The 24,339-nt window shown below is 39.0% G+C and overlaps 1 protein-coding gene and 1 pseudogene across 4 annotated transcripts in view; both read right to left on the minus strand.

Moving 5' to 3' along the window:
* Positions 1 to 24,339, minus strand: part of NCBP3 (nuclear cap binding subunit 3) — a 61,139-nt gene that overhangs the window by 24,964 nt on the left and 11,836 nt on the right. For 2 of the 4 annotated variants that reach the window (XM_077165577.1, XM_077165576.1), the window contains exons 5-14: positions 23,295 to 23,423; positions 22,982 to 23,058; positions 20,427 to 20,535; positions 15,294 to 15,393; positions 14,890 to 14,993; positions 13,386 to 13,704; positions 11,668 to 11,822; positions 10,085 to 10,246; positions 9,111 to 9,273; positions 8,134 to 8,644 (exon numbers count right to left, since the gene is read on the minus strand). In XM_077165577.1, coding sequence (XP_077021692.1) covers positions 8,536 to 8,644; positions 9,111 to 9,273; positions 10,085 to 10,246; positions 11,668 to 11,822; positions 13,386 to 13,704; positions 14,890 to 14,993; positions 15,294 to 15,393; positions 20,427 to 20,535; positions 22,982 to 23,058; positions 23,295 to 23,423 — 1,427 coding nt within the window. In that variant the 3' untranslated portion in view covers positions 8,134 to 8,535. Of the gene's footprint in view, positions 1 to 4,127; positions 4,198 to 4,532; positions 6,567 to 8,133; positions 8,645 to 9,110; positions 9,274 to 10,084; positions 10,247 to 11,667; positions 11,823 to 13,385; positions 13,705 to 14,889; positions 14,994 to 15,293; positions 15,394 to 20,426; positions 20,536 to 22,981; positions 23,059 to 23,294; positions 23,424 to 24,339 lie in introns of those variants that run through there. The other 2 variants (XR_013177797.1, XR_013177796.1) reach the window with 2 other exon arrangements.
* On the minus strand, positions 20,542 to 22,770 carry LOC143685656 (SWI/SNF-related matrix-associated actin-dependent regulator of chromatin subfamily E member 1 pseudogene; annotated as a pseudogene).

Genomic DNA, 24,339 nt, shown 5'->3' on the forward strand with positions numbered 1-24,339 from the left:
CTTACAGAGTTATCTGAGTACAGATTACAAGTCACCTCTTTTCACCCTGCACACCACCCAGCAGCACTCAAGAGCTGAAAAGGGAAGTTTCAGGTCTGATGATTTTCCTGTCAGATCCCAACAAAGACCCTTCTAGGTCTGCTTAACCTTGCCACAGGCCGGGTGGGGGCTGCCCCCTAGGCCTTCTTCGTATTACTCCAGGCCTCAGTGAGCCCCCTCAGCCCTTCTGATTTCCGAGGGTGCCTGGTAGAGCCATGAGAGGAATCCTCTCTCCGCGACTGGCCCAGAGCAGAGAGCAGTCCGAGGTCACAGAGCAGATCATGGAAGGGTAGGACTAGAATCCAGGTTCACAGCTCACAAGAGAGTCCTTGAAGCAAGATTTCACACTTGGAGTGGGTACTTCTGGAAACTTCTGGGTCAGAAAGCCAGACAAAGTTGATGACTGTGGATGCTGGACAGGGAGCAGGGCTGTCTTTGGCATCTTGGTAGACGTCTACAATGCTGACTCATCCTGCATCCATTTTAGATGTATTATCCAAACTTGTAGGTGCCAGCATGGCACATCCCCAGTCATGCACACACAAAGGGGCCCCTGAAGCCCAGTTGGCAGGAACTGTTTTTCCCACAAATGCAAACTTAAGATTTCAAGAGCAGGCTTTGTTCTCCAAGACGCCCCTCTCACACCACTTAGAACAAGGCTAGACAGTCAGCAAGTATGTAATCATGACCACATTTATCTAAGAGGAATGTAAAAATGACTCCCTAAATCATTTCACTTAAAAAAAAAGTTAGCAACCAACTTCTATAACATACCTGGACCATATTCTTCAAAAATGTAATGTCATAAAAGATGAATAAAGGCTGAAGACCTGCTTCAGATCAAAGGAGACTAAAGAGAGGACTAAATGCAGTGTATGAACCTGGATAGGATCCTAAAACAGGAAAAAAAAAAACGGCTTTCAAAAACATCATTGGAACAGCTGGCAAATTGAGCCATGAACAGGCGGGCCACGATGGTTCAGCAGGCAGAGTTTGCACCCGCCATGCCTGGGACCTGGGTTCGATTCCCAGTGCCTGCCCACGTAAAAAAAAAAAATTGAACCATGAACTACAGATGATTTTGTACTGATTAGATAATATATTTCCTGAAATCAAAAACTATACTATGCCTGGGCGTGATTCTGGACCCTGTACTTACCACCCCCTGAAAAAAAACCTCTTTTAAAAAGCAACAAAAAAACTAAACAAACAAACAAAAAAAACTATACTATGATACAACTAATTGTGATGTGCTTTGAAATTTATTGCCTTTTTTATATATGTTATTTGTCACAAAAAGGAAAAAAGTTAATTGTGATGACAAATGCAAAAAAAACCTGTATTATGGTCATATGAAAGAATGTCTTTATTTTTAGGAAATACACACCAAAATAATTAAGGGGTGAAGGGGCACAAAGTATGAAGTAACTCGTCCTTCAGAGGAGAGAAAAGAAAGAAGACAGAGGAAAGGGGAGGGAGGGAAAGACAGAGAATGAATGATAAAACATGGCAAAATATTCTTTGTTCTACCCTTGAAACTATTTTGAAATTCTTTCCAAACAAAAAGTTAAATGCTAATGGGTGGAGGAAATTCCTTCTAAACAGTGTTCAGCATGAGATAAAAGTACTAACTGCTCTGTTTTGGGAGTGAGTCAAAGGACTGATGCCTGCACCCACTGGTGGACGACTGGGTGCTCTCACGGCCCGACACACAGCTCTGCTCCACAGCTTCCCGACTTGGGGGATGCTTCTGATAACCCACTTGCTTAGAGTCCTAGGAAGTTGGGAAGAGTGAATATGGTGGAGTGAAATGTTATTGAGACTAGAAACGAGGTAAAAACTGCAGAGTTGGCAAAGAGGAGTTGGGGGCAGATTGAAGAGTACCTGTAATCACTATCATTGGCAGAGTACTCAGTAGGGAGTGCCAGGCTCAGTGCCAAGGGCCTCATATACAGCCCTCCACTAATCCTCACAGCCACCCACCAGGCAGATGAGGATGCTAGCTCAGAGAGAGCGAAACTAATCTGTTCAAGGCTACACAGCCAGTAAATGATACAGCAGGGACTCAAACAGGTCTGCCTCTCCTGAACAGGACACTTATCTAGGTAGCCCTACTGCCTTTAGACCCAGGGGTCTCAGCTTGTGAGTTCTTCAAAATCAAAGACCTCATTCTAAACATATACTAGGATCCTTGCATTACTGGGCCACCTCCTTGAAAATCCCCCAAACAAGATATTGGATGTGAGGGAGAGGGAAGAAGGGATGGAGACAAGAAAGGGGATCCCTGTGTCCTTTCATAATTGGGAGGGAGAGGGATGGCAGGAGAGTTACACTGGGTTATGGGCAAGGGTCCAAGGGCTCAGGCCTCTTGCTTGCCCCTACCTCCTTCATGCCCTTCAAACATTCCTAATGCTTCTTGGGAAAGTACAGCAAAGATTCTAAAACTCAAGAGATCATCCCAACTGAGACCTTCATCTGACAGACAGGGAAACTGAGACCCAGAAAGGTAAAGGGACTTACCCAATCTTTTCCAGTGAGTATGACATAGAATAAGCCTCCAGGGCCCCCAGCCCAAGCAGTCATCACAGTTGACCTCCCTGAAAATCATTCTACCTGAGCTGAAAGTGCTGCCTCTTGTTCACCGGCCCTCTAAGGAACCCTTGCCAACGAGGAGAAGAGGGACACATCACAGGATTAATCACAACAACCCCAGGAAGGGACAGAATGGCCAATGGTGTGGGCCTCTAATCCTCATTAATCTACTGTGGCAGTGGAGAGGACAGTCAGTCTGAGATAACAAAGTCTCAACTACTTATCTGGTCATCCAGAGAGAGTCGCTAGAATTGCTCAAACAGATAAGAACTCTAAGGAAGGCCATTCTCTTTGGTAGATTAAATGCCACCCATACCCTAGGAGTTTTATTTATAGCACAGCAAAATCCCACCCAAGAAAAGGCCATCTGGATGAAAATGGAAGGTTTATGAAACAAAGTGTATGTGGTAGAGTTTAGAGTCCTGGAGTTGGAGGGCTGTATCTGAGTGCTACACTGAGACAGGACTAGTGGCCGACCTCTCCAAGCCCAGTGTACCTCTAAAGAATGGAGCTTGAAAAGCTGCTGCAATCACTAAGGACGTGATATAGAAGGAGTACTTGCTTCCTGGCACTACCCACTTTTTCTGGAGCAGCCGACACAGAGATGCCTCACAACTATGTAAAATAGGCTTCTGATCCAGCATTTCCCTAACTGCCCCCAATAATATCAAAGTTCTGTGAAACGTTCATAAAATTTTATTAAAAAATAAATTAAAAGATGCTGCAGTATTTTTTCTTCTTAAATATATTTTAAAATCATGTAAGAAAAGTTCTAGATGTTGATTGTTTGTCAGACTATCAACAAGAAACTGCCTCAGAGTGTGCTGTTCTTAAGATTATCAAAAGCACTGTCCTTTAAGTTCTTAAAAGAAAAAAGTGGTTTAATTTCTAATTTCCTTCTTGTTACATAGGGTTTTAAAAGCAAATACTTACGAATCAAATGCATTCGTATAGCAATTAATCTGTGCAGCAACCTTTTACTGCTGACTTTAATCCAAAGCGCTTGTTAGTACCTCACCAGAACTTTCAAATGCTCCCTATAAGAAGTTTGAGGAAAGCTGCTTTAGGCAAAAGAGTTGCTACCGGGTGTGAGTTTTGTTTCCTTTTGCCTTTTTTGGACTACTGTTACTTTTCTTCACCAACAGTATAAGAAGCTAAGAACTGGTTCCGTGTCTCTCTTGGAGACTCTCATCTACTTGCCAGCTTCCTTTTCTCCTTTCCCAGGGCAGATGCTTTTCTAACAAATATTCCAGATTATCTGCACAATTCTCTAGTAAATTCTTTAACGAGCTGGGTAAATTTCAGCTTAGATATGGTCAGATCGTCACAATTTAAAGTTTATTAAGGCCTAATTAATGAGATTTTCTTATACAAGCACAATTCCCCTTTTCAAATCTGGTGTTCTCATCTAGAATTAAACTAATCTGCAGACTAGACAGAGCTGGATTGGTTACCACAATTCATTCATTTACCAACACTTAGTAAGCACTACTTACTCTGGGCTGGCCTGGTGGGAGGATACAGAGATAACAACACGAAGACACCTGCTCATCAGGAGCTCACAAGCTAGAAAGGAAAATAAAACACGAAAATATAGTGTTGTATATATACAAGGCAGCAAAAGGAGGAGTAGCATGTAAGAGGGCCCCAGGGCCTCAGGATGGAGCTGTTCCCACAGTTGGGGGATTTATGCATTTGTTCAAGCATTTATGAAGGTCCTGTAGGGAACCACCATAAACAAGTTAGACAAGCCCCCTGCTCTCATGGAGCTTACAGTCTAACAAAAGAGACAAACTAGAAAACAGGGAATAAAACCTACTGCAGAGGTGCTGAGTTGGTGGGGTACAATGATTTCACATTATATATACATTTCACTTATGCAAACATAACTGTAGTTGTCTAAAAAATTAAAAAAAAAAAAAAAAAACACCCAATTTTAAGTCATTTGAGCCATTCTCCCTGCCCCTCCACCCAGTGAGCACTGGCAGGCAGAAGGGTCTGCGCAGGCGCTGTGCTTCTGCTGCCCGGTAGCCTGTCTCAGTTATCTAAGAGCCTCTCAAATATACACTTCAGTGTGATTCTGATGCTTAAAAATAAGTGTTTTTTGCATAACACAATCCTAAATGCAGGCCAACCACCTTCCCTAGTGTTCAACTGAAAAAAAAAAACAAAAAACAAAAAACAGTCATCTTGCTCATGCACAGGCATGAACTGACTACACTGGACGTCAAAATGCCTGTCTTCACCATGGTGCCTCCTTCAGGATTTCCAAGAGGAAATTTGATGATACTCAATTTTTAAGTTAGACACTGACTTTATAAACTAACCCTGGAATGAACTGAGACCCCTTTGTTACAGTACCCTGGCACATAACCTGACTTCGGAAATTGGAAATAGCCTCCAGAAGGACCCATAAGACCCTGAGGAGAAAGGAGAGAAGGCAAGACCGTGGGGAGGGGAGAGGCCCAGGAGAAGTGTCGTTGAGCGAGGAGCAGCACTGTGCAGAATCTGGGAACCTGGTGAGGTCAAGATAACCAGTGAGCAGGAGGCAGGAGGAGGACTGAGAGAAACAGGCTAGAAGCTAGATCCTTACCAGCTTTGTGAGCTCTCTAAGGAGTTTGGAATTTATCTCAAGGGCCTGGTAAAGCTTTGGAAGGGCTTTAAGCAGAGGAATAATAGGAGATTTGTATATTTAAAGTTCAACCTGAAGCACGTGGAAAGAAGCTCAACATCATTAGTCATCAGGGAAATGCAAATCAAAACCATAATGAGATACCTTATATGATACATCTACTTGGATGGCTATAATCAAAAAGTCAGATAACAAGCACTGGCAAGGATGTAGAGAAACTGGAACCCTCATACACTGCTGGTGGGAATGTAAAATGGTGCAGTTGCTTTGAAAAACAGTCTGGCAGTTCCTCAAATGATTAAACATGGAACCACCATATGACCTGGAAATTCCAGTTCTAAGAGAAATGAAAATGTATGCTCACACAAAAACCTGTACTTGAATGTTCACAGCAGCACTGTTCTCAAGAGTGAAAAAGTGAAAACAATAAAAATGTCTACCTTCTGATGAACAGATAAACAAAATGTGGTATATACATACAGTGAAATATTATTTGGCCATAAAAAGGAATGAAGTTACTGATGCATACTATAACATGGATGAAACTTAAAACATGCTAAGTGAAAAAAAAACAGGTACAAATGGCTGCATGTATGATTCCATTTATACAAAATGTTCAGAATAGGCAAATCCTAGACACAGAATTGTTGCATAGGACTGCATCAGTGTATACACTGATGGTTGCGTAGGACTGGGGTACTGGGGAGATAGAAGAATTACAGCTAAGTAGTATGGGGTTCCTTTTGGGGGTGGTGAAAATGTTCTGAAACTGACTGTGGTGATGGTTGCACAATTCTTTGAATATATTAAAAGTCACTAAAGTGTACACTCTGACTTTAAATGGGTTATATGGTATGCAAATTGTATCTCAACAAAGCTGTTACCCAAAAAAAAAAAAGTTCCTCCTGGTTGCTGTGTGCAGAATGGATTAGAGAGTGAGAGACAATAGTACAGAAAGAAACCAGTGAAGAGGCTGCTATACGGACAGAGCATAAGACAGTGGCTGGACTAAGGGAGAGGGATTCATGAGATTAAGACCAGAATGGCCAGGGGAGAGGAGCTGACACCTTGTGGTGGTCTCCACAAGTTCTCCTGGGTACTTGGTAGCTCTCCCAAGAAAGAGAGAAAAAAAGAGAAATGAGGTATCTGCAATTATTGTCAAGCAGCAAATAAATTATTTAAAACTTCCTACACATAAGCACTAAGATGAATTCAGAATGGTGCCATGTCCAGGAGGAGTGCCCAGGATACAGGTGCACTCAGCTGCCTGCCAGGAGGCTGTCCTGACCGTCCATCTTTACTCCTAAAAGACAAAGAAAGCACCTGGTGATTCAAGGCACACTTACAAGTGCCTGAAAGTGGGCTGGAGAGTGAGAGGCTAATAATGAGGCCAATAACTTTGGAAAATAAAAGCTTTAAAGATAATCTTCCAGAGTCTCTGTTTTTCAGGGGAACTGAAAGGCTGCTAAAATGGGTATTTTTCTTGGTTAGACCAGCGACACTTTTGTGACTACACACTATTCCCCTCCCAGGAAGTCTTCCCTGATCTCTAGCAGAATGATTAGTGCCAAAAGGCCATACGACAAATGGGCCTGAACTGGTGGGAAAGGGTCATGCCTGGGAAACAAAAAGGAAGTTTAAAATGGGGCAATTTCTAAACACTGCAGAGACCATGTTTGTTGGGGACACTGACACAAGGACACCTCTGTTCCACTACTAGACCCAGAGATTGTAGTGAGTCAGGAAAAAGTTCATGCCCACAACCTCATGTAACCCCCTCAATGTCTCCCTGACCCTTTCTCACGTGCTGCAGAAAGGAGCACTCACCAGCCCACTGCAGCTACATCTTCAGGTGGAGCAAAATGCCCCTGAGACCCAGCAGCCAAGTCATAAGCTCTGTAAGCTCCACTACCATCCTATGCATTTAACAGATAGGGAAACTGAGGCCTAGGCTCATGGACTAGAACCAGGCTTGGAAGCCAGATTTCTGATTCCGAGGCCCTCACACTTGTATCATCAACTACCCAAACTATGGCCCCTCCTCAAGAACCTGGTTCTCAATTGTGTGCTTCACAGGGTGGAAAGAGTTCAGAAACCTCAGAAATCTTAGGTCTCAATTGGCAGAGAAATCAGAACCACCTCATTCCTAGAATCCTATTAGGGAGATGAAGCATATCATGTTATATGCACTAACCCTTCTGAAGGGAGGGAAAAAGCATGTTAACCAAAAGAACATAGTACAATACAGTTTTTGTTGCAGCTCTCAAGTCTCACAGCCCTTTACTTTCTTTATTAACAACAGTGTTCTGTATTCAATGGCACCAGTGTCATTAACTATCAGTGTGAACATTAGCTTAGCCACAAGTAAAGACCTCTAGAATCCAGGGTTGCATGGCTACCTGGACACCCCAGGCAGGCAAGGAGCTAGTCCATCACAAAAGGAGCAGAGGCTTACTATCTCTAACTCCCAAGTTCTAAGCGAATGGAAGTGAAATATGACTTTTAAGCCTGCAGAGAAATATAAAAATTAAGTACTTCAAAATAAAAAGCAGACGGGAAGATAAAATAATCTACCATCTTTTTATGGTAGAACAATCTGAAAGGAAAACAAACAAACATTTAGTTTATTTAGAAATAAACTAAAATGTCTGTAACTATTATCTTATTTGCCAGTTTTGAAGAAGTCTTCAGGTACCAGAACTTGGAGGAAGAATAAATAACAGCTTATCACTTCTAAAGTGATAAACAACACATCTCCATCTCAGATGGATGGATTTTTTTTCTGACTGTGGCCAAAAATTAAGATGAACTCTATGTACAATAGACTATACAATTAGGATCATTAAAAATAATGAGACTCCTCCCTTCGCCTTCTTCCAAAGTATATAATATATATGTATTTAACAGCACATAAGACACCACTTGAGCTTCCCCTGTAGCCAACAGGAAGAATTCTCACATATAAAAATTAAGAATTTAAACTTTCAAATCATTAATATTTTTAAAACATAATACAGACTTAAAAATTGTTCAACATTAACCCATGACCCCGCCCCTAGCACAAAAATTAATCCCAAATCCATAAGTCACAGTTTTTTGTTCCTAAAAACCCAGCACTGAACTCGATCTTCACTTCAAGCTGATGGCTAATAAGAGGCCCTAACAGAAAGCCCCAAGGGATGAACGGAAGCACGATCAATGCTGTGTCTCTTATCTACCTGGGCGGCACTGTTGCACCTCTGAGGTCAGGTCCATGGGATTCGGCCCCCACACTAGGGTCCTGGAAGGGTGAGCTGGCAGCTTCCCTCATCTTCCCCCTCGAAGGCTGTCCAATAAGCACCTGGGAATTGACTTTTCTTGGGAAAAGGGTGCTGGTAACAGCTGTCAGGGCCAAGGCAATAGTGAGAAGTTCAGTTCTCTGCTCTTTGGATGAACTATGTAAAACATTTCTTTTAAAAGACACAATGTTAAAAATATTAAGAAAAATGTCTACAAAATCTGGAGGGCTGCCTTTTCCTCAAAGGGCAAAGCTTGTGGGGTGGTGGGAAAAGAATTGAGGGTCTAGAACTACAACTCTGCAGCAAAAGATAGATGCCCTTCAAAACACGTCACATTCTTAAGATGTCTTGCTAAAGTAGCAAGAGTAAGGTGACTACGAGTAAGAATGGGAAGGGTGCCAACTCCAGCAGGGGTGTGGGGGGAGGTTCCTACTGTGTGCCCCACCCTGTGCAAGAATGTCAGACTTTAGGGCAGCTGCTACGGGTGCCAAGGACATCAGGACTCTGCCTCTGAGCCAGAGCTGCTTTCCCGACTAACTTCAATCTGGAGAGATGGTAAGTTATCTAACCGGCTCTTCTTTTGGCGAGACTGTTCTTTCTCCTTAATCAGAGCCCCCCACGCCCTCTGCAGCTCTGAGTCGTCTTCCTCAGTGCCAGGTGCCCTGTGCTCCACTTTCTTCGTTTTCTTTTCTTTGGTCTTGGGTGCAGATCCTAAGCGGGTCCATAAACTACCTGTTTGAGTGAAAAGATATTTCAGTTTTGGTATAAAGTTAATGCTGACAAACACGGCATTGTTTCTGAGGAAGCAGGGCACTGCCAATACCCGTGTGCACTGCCCAAGCTGGGGTTCCTGCCTATCAACTGAGGGGTGTGAACCTGGTACGTTGGTCTCACCGCAAGGGGCACGTAGCCCTCCACCAGGTGCACCAGAACTACCCGGGAGGCTGCTTCATGCTACACATGTTCCTCCTTGGCAGATTCATTCCCCAGGTGCCACTTCATTTTGCCAAAAGTGAGGCATTCCCATATCCTTTCCAGCTCTAACACTTCATAATGCTATTCGATGAGTCTGCCACACTCTTAACTTTCAGACATTTTATTTACTATCCTTCAATTTCAAATATATATTTATTTATGTCTAACATTAGGGAAATAAGTTTTAGAATTTTATGGTATAGCCGCCAATAATCAACTAAAAGTTTTATATATAAAGAATACAACAATAAGGAAAAATGATTATGATAAAATACTATGTAAAAAAAGAAGGATCTATATATGGACAAAGACTGGAGTAGAATATATGAAACTAAATAATATTTGTGCTAAACAGGAAGAACCAGGGTGCTATTTTTTTCTATTTTCTAAACTTTCTATACTGTTACCATTATTGGTGCTACTATGACCATAATTATAGAAGACTATACGTAATTTACGTTTGGCATGTGCTATTTCCTACCTGCTGCTGAGAAAGTATTTCTACGTTGTACCCACTGTCCTCTGCATTTACCCAATCCCCACCCTCATCAGTTCAAGGGTTACCAACCTGATTTCTTCTCCCGAGTATCCGAGTAGAGGCCTTTAACATCTTGCTTGGGAATACCTAGCCTACTATGTACATCAGAAAAGGGCTCTCTCCGAACGACTGGGTTACTACTAAAAGCCTTTTCTGGAGAATATGGTCTTTTTCCTAACCGCTGGCGTATATCTGCAAAAAGAAAAGAAGTCCTACTGTGACCAAGCATGTGTGCTTTGCTGTCTGTACTGTCTACCTGAGAACGCCAAAGAACCTGGAAGCAAATCTTCCCAAATGAGGACATGGGATTTGCCACAACCAGGTAAGTTTCTAAAGCCCTTCTCTCTCTTTGGAATCAGTCTACATTCCCTTAGGAAAATTCATATGTGGGACTACAGAGGGGAAGACCTCAGGTGACTGATTCAAAAAGGAAGTTCTGAGGCAGATTCTATATTTTTTCCCCTTAGTAAAATCAAACAGACCAAAGAATTCATAAAAATTTCAGCAAATGAATTATACCTTCTACTAATGCTCCTTGAAAGCAAGAGCCACAGTTTTTGAATAAGACCTTCAGGAAAAAAAATACAAGAAGTTCTCAACAAATAACACACTGAACCAGTAAATGTAATGAGATTAGCAAGAAGCAAGGCTCAAGGCAAGAGGTCCCAAGCCAAATTTGTTTTTCTTCCAATCCCTCCAGAAATCTGCCTGTCTTCTTGTGTTCCCTATAACAATAAAGATACTTATCAGCAGGCCCTGCGCTGGGGCTTTCACCCATCTCTCTTAACCTCTCAGACAACAGTATCTCCATCATTCCAATCAGTCAGGCCTAAGCCTACTGGCTTCTGACTCCCTTTCTCCTTCATGTCCCAGGACTAATAAAACCTTATTCCACAAGGGTGAACAGCCTCATCCATTCTGTCGCCACTTCACCCCACTTTCAGACATCTTTCTAAAATGGATATAAGATAAATTTTCTACCTGAAAAAATTAGGTTGGGCAACTGAAATTCTAGTCCTGCTCCAAATCCCAGCTCTAAAGGCACTTCTCTAAGAAGTCTTCTACAATTTCCACAGCAGACTATCTCCTCTCTCTGGTCTTATAGCTCACTACTGGCAAACTTATTAAGACATTGCCTTCATTCTGCTTTGGGTAGAATTATATGAATATGTGCCCTTATATTTCACCATCTAAATTCTATGGTGGCTTTGAATCCCCTTCAAAGACTTGCGACACTCCCAGTACCTAGATATGGGCTTGCCACACAGCAGGTGTTGGCACGTACCTATTGAATGAGTGTTACACATACAAACTATCTAGTTCAAACTTTTAACTATTAATACAACCACCCAACTTAATTTCTGTTGTTCCTGAGTGTAAAGTATACCAATGACATACACTGTAAAACAGTTGTTTGGGCCAGAAATACTGAAAGCTAGCATTGCAAAAATCTTATTAATTTTTTGTGCTGAAATTCTAAAGCCTCCCATGAAATTTAGAAATGATGAACAAAGACAACTAAATAAGTCTATAACTACAACTTTCTAACTACAAGCCTATTTCCTGCCACAATTTGCTACCTGGAGCCTAGAAACACAACTGTAGAACAATACCTGATTTAGTACTGCTGACTGATGGCCTTGGACGTATGTGCTGACGTTTTTCATCTAACAGATGTCGCACGTCTCCAAATTTCTCTGGTGGTAATTTGTTACCAATTCGGTTTTTGATGTTGCTTGCGGATATACTATCTGCCCTCATGGAGTTCCTTTTTAAAAAAAGGGGGGAGTGGGAAGGCATGGTTAACCACCTTCAAGTATGGGACAAGACCCAAACAACAATGTCATATCCTTTGGAGAAAATAATTTAAGAAACCCAATCAATTACAGCCAACATTCACTTGTAACATATGATACATATTTTACATATTTTTATTTGCTAACCAAAATATTATGAACAACCTGCTTAAAGAGACTGTCCAGGACGAATAGGTGACTGATTTTTCCATGGTGGTTTCTACACGTGATATATGTAAGCTATCATAGAGCAAGTAACTGCAAGTTCCTCTCTTCTGGGACAAATATTAAGGAGTGACCTGAAAAGGGCTCAGGGCTGTCCGCTTAACCAGGCTGTGACATGGCCACAGTCAAGCCACAATGCAGTCTGCAATCCCCTTTTTTAAAGGGCAGACTTCTCTGTCAAAGAGACCTCTTACCATGCTAGGTACCAGCTTTATTCCACCAGCATTCTCATCCATAAAAAGTTCTCTGAAAACTAAAAATAAGGAAGTAAACAGCTTGAGTATTTTTTTTTTCAATTCCCCCCAAATATGCCACACCAAGAACACCTTAGAGAGCACCCCTGGAACTCCAACTCTTTGAGCAGCGGGTATAGATTCTGGCTTCATGTAGTCAGCTGATCCCCAACAGTAATCAAACAAACGTACATTAAAATAACCACACTGTTTTGCTCAGGAAACGTACAAAGATTAGAAAGTGATAATATCTAAGGTTGGTGAGTATTAGGTAATAGGTAATATGAGTGAGTAAAACCCTTCTGGAAGGAAATTTAGTAATACTTACCACACTTAAACATGTATATTGGTGTTTTTTTAATGTATACTGTTTTCTGTAATAACTAGGCTCACAGGAATTCATCTAGTTAGTGCAATAAGAAAACAAAAACCTAAATGTCTACCATTAAGGGATTGATTATATAATCATGATACTTTCAAACAATGGATTACAATAAGGTTAAAAAGATAACAGATGCTCACAACGTATTTAATGGAAAAAAGCACACTGCAAAATAATGTAAATAGTATAATCTCATTTTTGCATAAACATATCTATAATTTCTCCATGCGTTATGTATGCATAAAAGTAACTGAAAGGTTATTTACTCAATTACTAACAGCAGTTATCTCAGGAGAAGATGGGATAACATTTTCTATACTGTCTATTGGGTTTTTTTCGTGTTTTTTTGTTTGTTTTTTGGCATGGGCTGGCTCTGGGAATCGAACTCGGGTCTCTGGCATGGCAGGTGAAAATTCTGCCACTGAGCCACCATCGCACTGTCTATGGTTTTTAATACCAAGGATGATTTGCCCATAAATTAAAAGTAAAAATTTCTATTTTGCTAAAACAAAATTGGATTCTTTGATTCAACTCCTACAAAGGACTGAAATTAGAATTGGATTCTTTGATTCAACTCCTACAAAGGACTGAAATTAGAACAGATATAAACTATCATAAAATTAAAAGGATGCTAGCAAATGGTATTTAATATCAAATTAAAAGTTAACACTGATAAAAGGTAAAAACATTTTTACCTAATATTTTTCAACTGAGATTCCACTTCATCAGCATACATAGTCATCTTCATGCTTTTCTTTGGTGAAGGGGTGGAAATCATTTTCAGTTCTAGATCATAGTCCATTTCATCTGAGTCTGAGCTGCTGGCACTGGACCGCCTCGACGCACTCCGATCCCGGGCCTGCTTGACGGCTGGAAGCTCTTCCCGGTACTCTACCACCACCCTGTCATCTGCATCCATGTCCTGGTCTTCCTCTTCTTCCTCCTCCTCTTCCTCCTCCTCCTCCTCCTCTTCCTCCTCCTCTTCTATGGGTTCCTCAGGAACATTCACTAATCCTGAAGAAATTTAACCAAAAAAATTTAGGAAAAGCACTAAAACTAACAATTATGATTTTCTATTCTACACTGGTGACCTTTTTAAAAGATATCCATGCCCAAGACTTTTACTGTGGCATTATCTATAAGAGTGCCAATCTGGATACTACAGGAGAATAGCTAGGTAAAGCATGATCTATCAGCCTAATGGAACATTATAACACCATTCAAGATTACTCTGAGGTTCATGGGAAAGCACTTATGATAAGTGGGAGAAGCAGAATATAAAAATCAATGTTCAGAACAATTATAATATTTAGCATGCAAATAGACAAATAGGAAAGATGTAAAGTGAAATCAGTTATTCTTATATTAGGGTCCTGAGAACAGGTGGAATGTGCTTTTAAATTTCTTTAATATAAGGATTATACGATGAAAAACTCTGAATGTAATTGATACTGGAAAGTGTAACTGCAAAAGAAAAATGTGTGCATTATTAAAATTCAGATCTCAAATATATAATTTTGACTATACATACTAAATTTAAAAATTATAGACTTCACCCTTCCTTATTCCTGTTACAAAGATAAGTGTGTATCCATGTCATTCTGTGATTATTTGCTGACATGGTTAGTTCTACAAAGCATTATAGAAGATTCTGCAGATTGGGTTTAAAATAAAAACTTAAATCTTTATGAAACATAATAAAATGGTTCTTCTACAATAAGCACAAACATGAAAGAAAGAAAAGAAAACCAAGTTGTGATATTCCAGTTTTCCAAGGTTTTTGTTTGCACAAGCCAATAAGCGTAAAACATTAGACACAGCAGCCCTGTTTTCATTATCAGGCAAAGGAAACATAAAATCAGCTCATCTGATAAAAATTAAATTTAAAAGGATATTATTTTCATGCAGCTTTTGATAGTAACAGCAGAAAAATTAGGTTCCCAATAAAAGATTTATTTTAATTTTCCCTATGTCACATTTGAATTTTTTTTTTTTAGAACAGCTTTAATAAAATTATTTGACCTCTTTGGGCAATTTAAAATTAACTGTGACTTGACTTACTTTCCTATATGTTGGCAGAGAGTGAGGGCAGGGAAGATAGGATGATAAAGTTTGGAACCTTAAAAGACCGTATTAAGAATAAAAATAGGATTTCAGGAGCCAAACATGTGTCTACCCAAGAGCTGAGCAGGCAACTACCGGAATGTCGGTGTTTATAGGACGTCAAGCCAACGTCATCCCCAATCAGGGCTCTCTTCTTGATCACATCCCGCTGAATGCGTCGGGAATGATACCTTCGCTTCCTGCAACAATGCCAAAATAAGCATAAAATCAAAAACTAATAGGAAGGACCTTGAAATCCATCAATCTGGTTCAACTACACACTGACACAGGATTATATGCTGAAACAGAGATGTACTAAATGAAGCTGAAACTTGGCATTTCCACACAATTTTACCACAGTTAAGTTATCCTGAATTCTTCTCTTTTGTCCTCCTAAAGTCCACACGTGGCTTTGACATTTCACTGCAAAATACCAACTGAAGGATTAAGAAAAGATTAACTACTATTTAAACTATTATATTTTAAGGCTTTGGACTCACCAAGAATTGCTAAGAATTCCTTTCATGCCTCCATAATTTGGATTTCCATATTTCATATAATACTGACTTCTTCTGGCTGCTCCGAGTTCCTTTTTGTCATCTAAAAATTAATTACAACAGTTACCTAAGATTTCCTGTGGGCGTGAAGACAATGTAGAATGTTAAAAATAAAAATGTTTCCCATAGCTAGGATCAGATCAGTGCAATCTGCCAACAAAAAGTGAAGATCTACTATAAGCATTCACTCTCTGAGAACCAACTAAGGCAGTGCAATGTGGAGTAGTAGAACAGATACAAAGATGAATGAAGTTAAGCTGATGTTAAGAAGCTGACGACTCACCAGAGGAAATAAAATACAAAATAAATACGATATAAGATAAAAGGATTCCAAGAAGGATAAGAAAAGTTCAGTTATTATAGATTACAGGGATCAAAACAGCTTTCAAGAAGAGGTAGTACCATATACCCATATACCTATAAATGTACAAATTAGCTCTTCAAATGAGTACATGCAGAAAAATTCCATGTATCAAGTTAAAATGCCAATTAATAGGAAGGAAAGGTGGTTAGTTATCATACATGTTTTCATCAAGGGCAATAATGTAAAGGCCTCTGCCAGCTCCTTGGACACTATATGACTGCAAAAGGGGAAACATCATTGTAAATGCATCCAGTGCTATGGGTAAATGTGGTGTCCTAAACTGTTATATACACTGTGCTGGTGTGAGACTGTTATGCACCCCAGAAAAGCCATGTTCTTTTTCCTAATCCAATCTTGTGGAGGCAGTCCTATTATTAAAGGTGGGACCTTTTGATTAGGTTGTATCCATGGAGATGTGACCTAACCAATCATGGGTGGGACTTTTTTCTTTTTTTACTCCCTATTTCTCTGCCCATTGCCAAATTTTTTTCAAGGTTCTGGTTTATCTTGGGTGCTATGCTGGTTCAAAACTGCTATGTAGCCAGAAAAAGCCATGTTCTTTTTTTTTTTTTAACTTTTTTTATTGTATAATATAACATATATACAAAGCAAAGAAAGAAAAAAGCAATAGTTTTCAAAGCACTCTTCAACAAGTAGTTACAGGATAGATCTCAGAGTCTGTCACGGTCTACCATATCACACTCTCAGATTTTTCCGCCTAGCTGCTCCAGCATATTAGGAGTTGAGAAGGAATAAAAAATTTTTTATCATCACAATCAACTTTTGTGTGTGTGTGTGAAAAAATAGCATGTATACAAAAATGCAATAAATTTCAAAGCACAGTACCATAATTAGTTTTAGAACAGATTTCAGAGTTTGGCATGGGTTACAATTCCACAATTTTAGGTTTTTACTTCTAGCTTCTCTAAGATACTAGAGACCAAAAGAGTATCAATTTAATGATTCAGCAATCATATTCATTTGTTTTACTCTACCATCATCCTTGCTCTTTCTATCCATCTCTTTAGGGATATTTGGGCTATGGCCATTCTAACTTTTTCATGTTGGAGGGGATGTCAATAATATGGGGTAGGAGATGGAACTATCTCATGTTTTGGAGAGGCTGGGTCCTCTAGGTTTCAGGACTTATCTGGGCCAGGGACCCATCTGAAGAGTGTAGGTTTTTGGAAAGTTACTCTAACACAGAGAATTTTTGCAGAATCTTACATATTGCCCTAGGTGTTCTTTAGAATTGGCTGAAATGGTTTTGGTTGGGGTTTGGCAAGTTATGATAGGTAGCAATGTCTAACTGAAGCTTGCATAAAAGCAACCTCCAGAGTACCCTCTCGACTCTATTTGAACTCTCTCTGCCACTGTTACTTTATTAGTTATACTTCTTTCCCCCCTTTTGGTCAAGATTGAATTGTTGATCCTATGGTGCCAGGGCCAGACTAATTCCTGGGAGTCATCTCCCACGCCGCCAGGGAGACTTTCACCCCTGGATGCCATGCATGCAACGGGGAGGCAATGATTTCACTTGCAGAGTTGGGCTTAGAGAGAGTGAAGCCACTCTGAGCAACAAAAGAGGTCCTCCAGTAGTAACTTTTAGGCATACCTATAGACAGGCTAAGCTTCTCCATTACCTACATAAGCTTCACAAGAGTAAGTCTCAATTCATAAAACGGAAAGAAAAAATGTCAATTGTGGTGATAAAAAAATATTTAAGCCTTCTAGCCTCCTATATTCTGAAGCAGCTAGAAGGAAAAATCTGAGAAGATCATATGGTAGTTCATGACAAACTCTGGGATCTGTACTGTAACTACTTGTTGAAGACTGCTTTGAAAACTATTGCTTTTTTATTTCTCTGCTTTGTATATATGTTAAGCTGTACAACAAAAAAGTAATAAAAAAAAAGAGTAAGCCCTCATACAAGGGCTTGAGTGAACTTGGAGAAATTCAGTTAGGAACAGAGGTTATCAGGAGATAGAAATAGGGAAGAGATTGGGTAATTGGAGCTGAAGGGATACCGATTGTGTAACAGGACTGATTACAAAAATTCAGAAATGGATAGCATAATACTATCTGAGTGTAGCACAATAATGTAAGTACACTGAATGTTAGAATGATAGAGGGAGGAGGGCTGGGAGCACATATGAAACCAGAAGGAAAGATAGACAATAAAGACTGAGATGGCATAATCTAGGAATGCCTAGAGGGTGCAATGATAGTGACTAAATGTACAAATTAAAAAATGTTTTTGCATGAGGAAGTACAAAGGAATGTCAATATTGCAGGATGTTGAAAATAGATGGTCATTCACAATTTAAAACTTCAACTTCTGTGTGAGACTAAAGCAAGAAATGTTTATTTAGTACAAAATTTATATTCTGAAAAAAAAAAAGGCTTGTCCTACTGATTTGGGTATTCCTAAAGTTTGACACAGTATCAGGGAATTCCCCAATTGTAAAGTTTAATAGTTCCATATTTTTTCTCCCATCCCTAAAGGGACTTTGCCAATACTTTTTAATTATCTGCTTAATACATACAGTCATTACATTAAGCTATACAGGTTTAAAGGCCCTCTATCTTATCCTGGGCTCCATGCGTTTCAATTGTTCCAATGAGCTACACAGACAGGTTGAGTTAGATTATGTGGTATAGAAAATTTAGGTTCCAGACAAACTAAACCTTTCTTCCTTTGATCTTAACGACTAAGTGGTTTCCACAAAGATGCGTCTATACCCATTCAAGGTGGGTCTTAATCTGCTTACTGGAGTCTTTTAAGAGGGAACCATTTTAGAAAAAACTCAGAGCTGACACCGACAGAGACATCTGGAGATGTAGAAAGAAAACAACCCCAGGGAAGCTGTTTGCAACCAGAAGTCAAAGGACCAGCAGACACCAGCCCCACGACTTCCCTAGCAGACAGAGGTGTTCTGTACACCATTCGCTTTTCTTAAGGATCTTTCTCAGGATGCCTTAGTTTGGATGTTTTTATGACCTTAGAACTGCAAACTTGTAACTTAATAAACCCCTTGATAAAAGTCAATCCATTTCTTGAATATTATGCTCTGGCAGCATTAGCAAACTAAAACATGCACCCTATGCAAAAAAACAAAAACAAAAAACACGTCAAGCAGCATCTTGAAGAAATAGTTGACTCTAGGTCTGGGGCAAGGAATGTACAAGTTGTTTTATCAGAAAAGCAAGATGTTTTATTGGACCATAAAGCAGGAAATGCCAAAAAAAAGCAGTTTGAAAGGGACCTATTGGCCAAATCCAAAACAACTTGAGAATAAAAATAATGACAGTAATGGCTAATAACCCATAGAATAAAATAAGAATCCACAAGTTTAAACCTATATAAATAAATAAATAGACAAAAAGGGAAAGTTCTTCCTTGCAGCAGACTGTCAACTAATAAATATCTAAGAAATGATAGAGTTAGAAAATCATCAATGGATGCTAGAGATATTGGGCAAAAGTTTGATGAGCAACAAAATACCTACATAATCCCAAAGATCTTTCCACAAATACCTTCTTAATTACAAAGAGAAAAACAGTAACTTTACAGTTGAGGCATTTGGTGCTCATTACCTTAAACAAGTGATAAAAGTTAACATCTCCAGTAATAGGACAAACAAATATTATGTGCCTCCTGATATGAGGCACTGAAATGATACACTATCACTTTTGTGGTGTGCTTGCCAAAAATGTATAACCTGAATTTAATCAGGAGGAAACATATTACAAACTCAAACTGAGGGAGAGTCTACAAAATAACAAGCCTATACTCTTTAAAAATGCTTCAGGCAAGAAAATCAAAGAAAAGCAGAGGAACCATTCCCAAATCAAAGGAGACTAGGAGACATGACAAATCCTGGAGCGGATCCCAGACCTGAGAGGTGAGCTGAGGGGAATCTAAAAGGACATTATTGGAACAACTAATGAAATATGAAGGTGGACTGTGGATTAGTAATAGTATTATATTAATGTTAAAGTTCCTGATTTTGATAATGTGCTATGTACAAAAGAGTGTCCTTGTTCTTTAGAAATATGTACTGAAGTATTTATGGTAAAAGCACACGTCATCTATAACTCTCAAATGATTTAAAAACACAATATGCATATATATATATATACACACACATATACACACACACAATCAGAGAATGATAAAACAAGTGGGACAGAATGAAACAACTGAGAGATCAGGGTAAAGGGCACAGGAATCCCTTTTATTATTCTTGCAACTTTTCTCTAAACATAAAATAATATACAAAAAAAAAGTTTTTTAAAAGCCCACCAAAAATTTTTGTGTATAAAATCCTCAGGAATAGGGAGTTAGAGCTAAATTGGACTATTAGCAATGCCCTGGAGGATACTGTTAAGGTAAATAAAAATATATAATTTAAAAAATCAGTTTTCATAGTTCTATGATAACTGGCTGAACAGCGGCACATGGCACACACTAGCTTTAACAGAAAATAATTTACTTCCGTTAAAAATAAAAAAAATAGTTAAAAATTCATTTTCAAAGTCAGAAATTCCAACTCAGGTAGCAAGCCATTATTTCATAAATGTAGAATATTATAATTTGAAGGGAACTTTGAGATCCCTTGCTCTAACTTCCTATTCAAAGGAGAAGGATGTCACTCAAGAATAAATCATTTTGATTAAATATAAAAACGGACACCAAGTATTAAATTTACCTTTTGTAGCAAATCTCATGAATAATCTATTTCCTTTAGCAAGTTTGTTAGCTGGACGAAGATCATTTCTTAACAGAGATTCTTCTTCTACCTGAGATAATGTGTCCAACTTCAGAAAAAAAAGAGCATTTTCAATGTAAAAAATTTTAAAAGTCTTCTTCTATATCATATATCTTCAGTAGCAATCTTACCATTAAGAAAGCATTCTACTTTGAACAAGGCATCAAGTACTAGTTTTCCTGTAGAATTTCTCAGTCAAAAGCCTGCCCTGACCACCCTGTCTAAAAGAACAGTCTCCATCATTCTCCATACTTTGCTACATAGCACTCACCTCCCGACATTATATCATATAACATTTGTGTATTGGTTTATTAACTGTCTCCCTCACCAGAATTTAGGCACCAAAAGGGCATGGACTCTGTTTTGCTTAACTTTGTTTTGCTAATACACTAGCACCTAGAATGTGGTGAACAGTAAGTACACAATAAATTTTTTTTAATGAACACACTCTAATATTTTTTAAGTGAATACACTCTATTATTTCCCACAATTATAAATAATACACGAAGAAATATGTCACTACTTGCTTTCAATTTTACTATAGGAACACTTAACATTTCTCCATAAAACCATATTCTCTTAAGCAGGTGTGGGTACTATCCTAAGATCTCAAGATGAATCATTATCGCCACACAAACATAAGAGCCAAGAGCATAGGTGATCCTTCAGAAGATTTAAGAGTGAAAGCTTGAGGAAGAAGGCAACTTAAGTTTTTTTTCTCCCCCCAAAAAACATAATTTCATTTAAAAAGCATTTAGAACACATAAAACAAGGCAACATTTATTCTTTTTTCTCCTTTTCTGGTATGGGATCTGTTGATGGCTCCTCCACTGTTGCACTGGCTCAGAGAGCTCCTTCCTCCACCATACTGTTAACACCCTCTTTCCCACTCTCCGCGTCCTCAGGAGATGTGCCTTCTTCACCATTCTCTTGGCCTTCTGTTGTTTCTTCAAGGCGTGTCTCCTCTGTCTCCATCAGAATGTTTTCATCTTCCTTTTCTTCTTCAATTTTATTAGCTGCTTATTCTTCTTCAGGAACAATACTGCTCTAATAACATTCAACTTGTTCTGCTGCCTTTCTCCCTTTCCTCCTGCTTTTAGCAGGCCTGTTCCTTTGCCTGTGCAATTTCAGCTGCAATTTCCTCCATATCCAATTCTACCTTCAAACCATACAACCTTTTAAGTTCATTGTTAAATTAATCTGTGCTTTCCAAAACTTTCCTCTTCTTCTCCTGGTGTTGCTGCTCTATTCAGTTTCTAGTTTTCACAGACGAACCATTAAGGACTGCATCTGTCGTTTGAAGACTTGCATTCTGACTGTTGGGACAAATGACCAAACGTCTGGCAACAATCTTGCTAAGAATATCACTGATGAGGCGGTGGTTTCTCTGGAAAAGGGTGGTGGCTGTTATGTTGAAAAGGCATCATCACAATCATCTGGATCTTCAGTAGTCTGAATGCTCATGCTCATGTAAGGTTCTCCTTGCTCCATATGAGACTGTCTCTTTCGATTTTCTCCCTCTAAAGCAGCTTCTGCATGACTTTCTGCATTTATGTAAGCGAGATATGTGGGGGAATTATGATTAGCCTTCATAGATTCATTGTATTCTCTTTTCTGCTTCATATTTGTTTCAATAGTCTTGTTTCTCTTCACCAGTGAGCTCTCACCACTTGACACCAATAATCTTGCCAATTTCCCACAACTTTAAGTCAGGGTTGGAAGCCTTTACTTGGTCCCAGATCTTTCTGCTGTACTTCGTGTGGCGCATCAGTGGCTTATCTGGTGGTTTGGGGGGTTTGGGAATAGTAATACCAGAATGCTGTGACCTGGGTGTTGTGGCATGGGTTCTCTCCTAGCCTGCAGTTGTTGCAGGCAAGATGACTGTATGATCTTACATTTTACCCCCCTGAGATTGAGGCTTAATTATGTTGGAGTGTTCCAACCTGGTTTAAGTGTTCTGATAGCCAGTTAAGGATTTTTTGGGTAAGCGCTGAATAATCTTTTCCTGAAATGGCACTAAACTCTATTAATTTCCACTAAACTGAGATTCCTGATGGAAGAAGTTTTATTTATCTAGCTTGGTACTACTTTAGAAGCAGAAGAATCCCAGTGCCTTTTAAATTTTGTTGTATTCTTTTATTACAAAAGCTCCTGTTGTTTTTGCAAATAGAGTTTATGGGTAAAGTGTTGTCTCATTATTTGCAAATGAAATAAAATCATTTCTAAAGCGAAAAAAAAAATGACTGTATGAATTGTATCCCACAAACCTTGGTGTGCTGGGCATTGCAGGAACTGGTATAGAAGGTAGGACACAGATGTCTTTTTGACATTTTGGAAGATTAAGTTCTCAGTTCCTTAAGAATGAATATGAGACACAGTGGGCAGAAGGAGACAACTTCAGTTTTTATAACAAATAAGTCTTTAAGCCTTGAATAAAAAAAATTACCAGATTTTTATAATAAAATCTTAAATATTATCTTTGCCTTATTACTAACCTCTACATCACTTGAGTTCTCATCTTCAACTTCTCCTTCCTCAGCCTCATCATCATCTGAACTGTCTTCCTGTTTGTCTAAAAATGGAATGTGAGGGAGAAAATGAACCTTAACATAATTCCATTTTATATATTTTTTAAAAGTCCAATATTTTATCCTCCAATTTACAGATGACCCCAATTCATGCTTACTTCAGAAATAACTGATGACAAGATGCTATATAACATTCTTCATAAAAACCCAAAGGCCCAAGACAAGATTGTGTAAAGAAAAGAACTTTCAGCCCAAAATTCTCTCCTTTCTATTCAGTTACCTTTTTTGCTTTTCTCACATGACTTGTCCTCATTGGTATCCCTGTTTCTTATCTTATCCAGGGCTGGCAGAGAACTCATATTGATAAGGGCTCGGGTGGCTGTCATTTCATCCAACCAAACCACATTACCTAAAATAAAGTATAGAATAAAATGCTACATTCCATCCATATTATAATTTCCTAAGAACAAAGCCTGCATCATATTCATTGCTGCAACATCATCTAATTATAGAATTCATCAGTAAATGTACAAATCAACTACTGAACGGAAATTCAGAAGTGGCAGTAAAACTTCTTTGATGAAATTAGCCTAGAGCCGTATTCTCAAACTGGGTTCCATAATGTTAAGTGTTTCATTAAAAAAGAGTTCTGTTATTTAAACTGCCTGGCACATATTGAGTGCTATATAAGTATTCCTAGCTCTCTTTAATGAGGATGTAATGATATCAGATAAATTTGAAATAGCCTTTATAACTATTGCCCCTAGACCCTCTGGTATTCCCTCGTCTTCCAAGACGCTAAATAATATTCCCCTGTTATAAAGAGTAGGTGATGATGGATCATATCTATGGGATATAGTGGAGGGAAGACAGCCTAAAGTCTTCAAGGAAGAGGATTTTGCAAAAAAAAAAAAAACTCTGAGAAGTGCTGTAAAGAAACCTATCTCAGTTTAAAACAGCATTTCTCAAATTTATGTTACCCCATCTCAGTTTGGAAATTAAAGTCTAAAGACTCTTTCTTCCATCGCTTAACATGCCACATGGACTTAGGCAAATAATCTCCCTTCTCTGTTTCTCAGTTTCTGATGTATAATATAAGATAGTTGAACAGGAATCTTCCAACTCTAATATCCTTTAGCAACAGTTTTAATGAATTAAATCAGCAGTTAGCAAACTGTGATTGCAGACTAAATCCAGCCCTTCCTTTTTGTTATGTAAATATCACTTCATTGGGAAATAGACAAGACTCATTCATTTGCATATTGTCTAGGGCTACTTTCATCCAATAGCAGAGCTGAGCAGATGCTAGAGAGACCGTAAGGCCT

Source organism: Tamandua tetradactyla, chromosome 6, assembly GCF_023851605.1.
Source record: "Tamandua tetradactyla isolate mTamTet1 chromosome 6, mTamTet1.pri, whole genome shotgun sequence".
Lineage (NCBI taxonomy): Eukaryota > Metazoa > Chordata > Mammalia > Pilosa > Myrmecophagidae > Tamandua > Tamandua tetradactyla.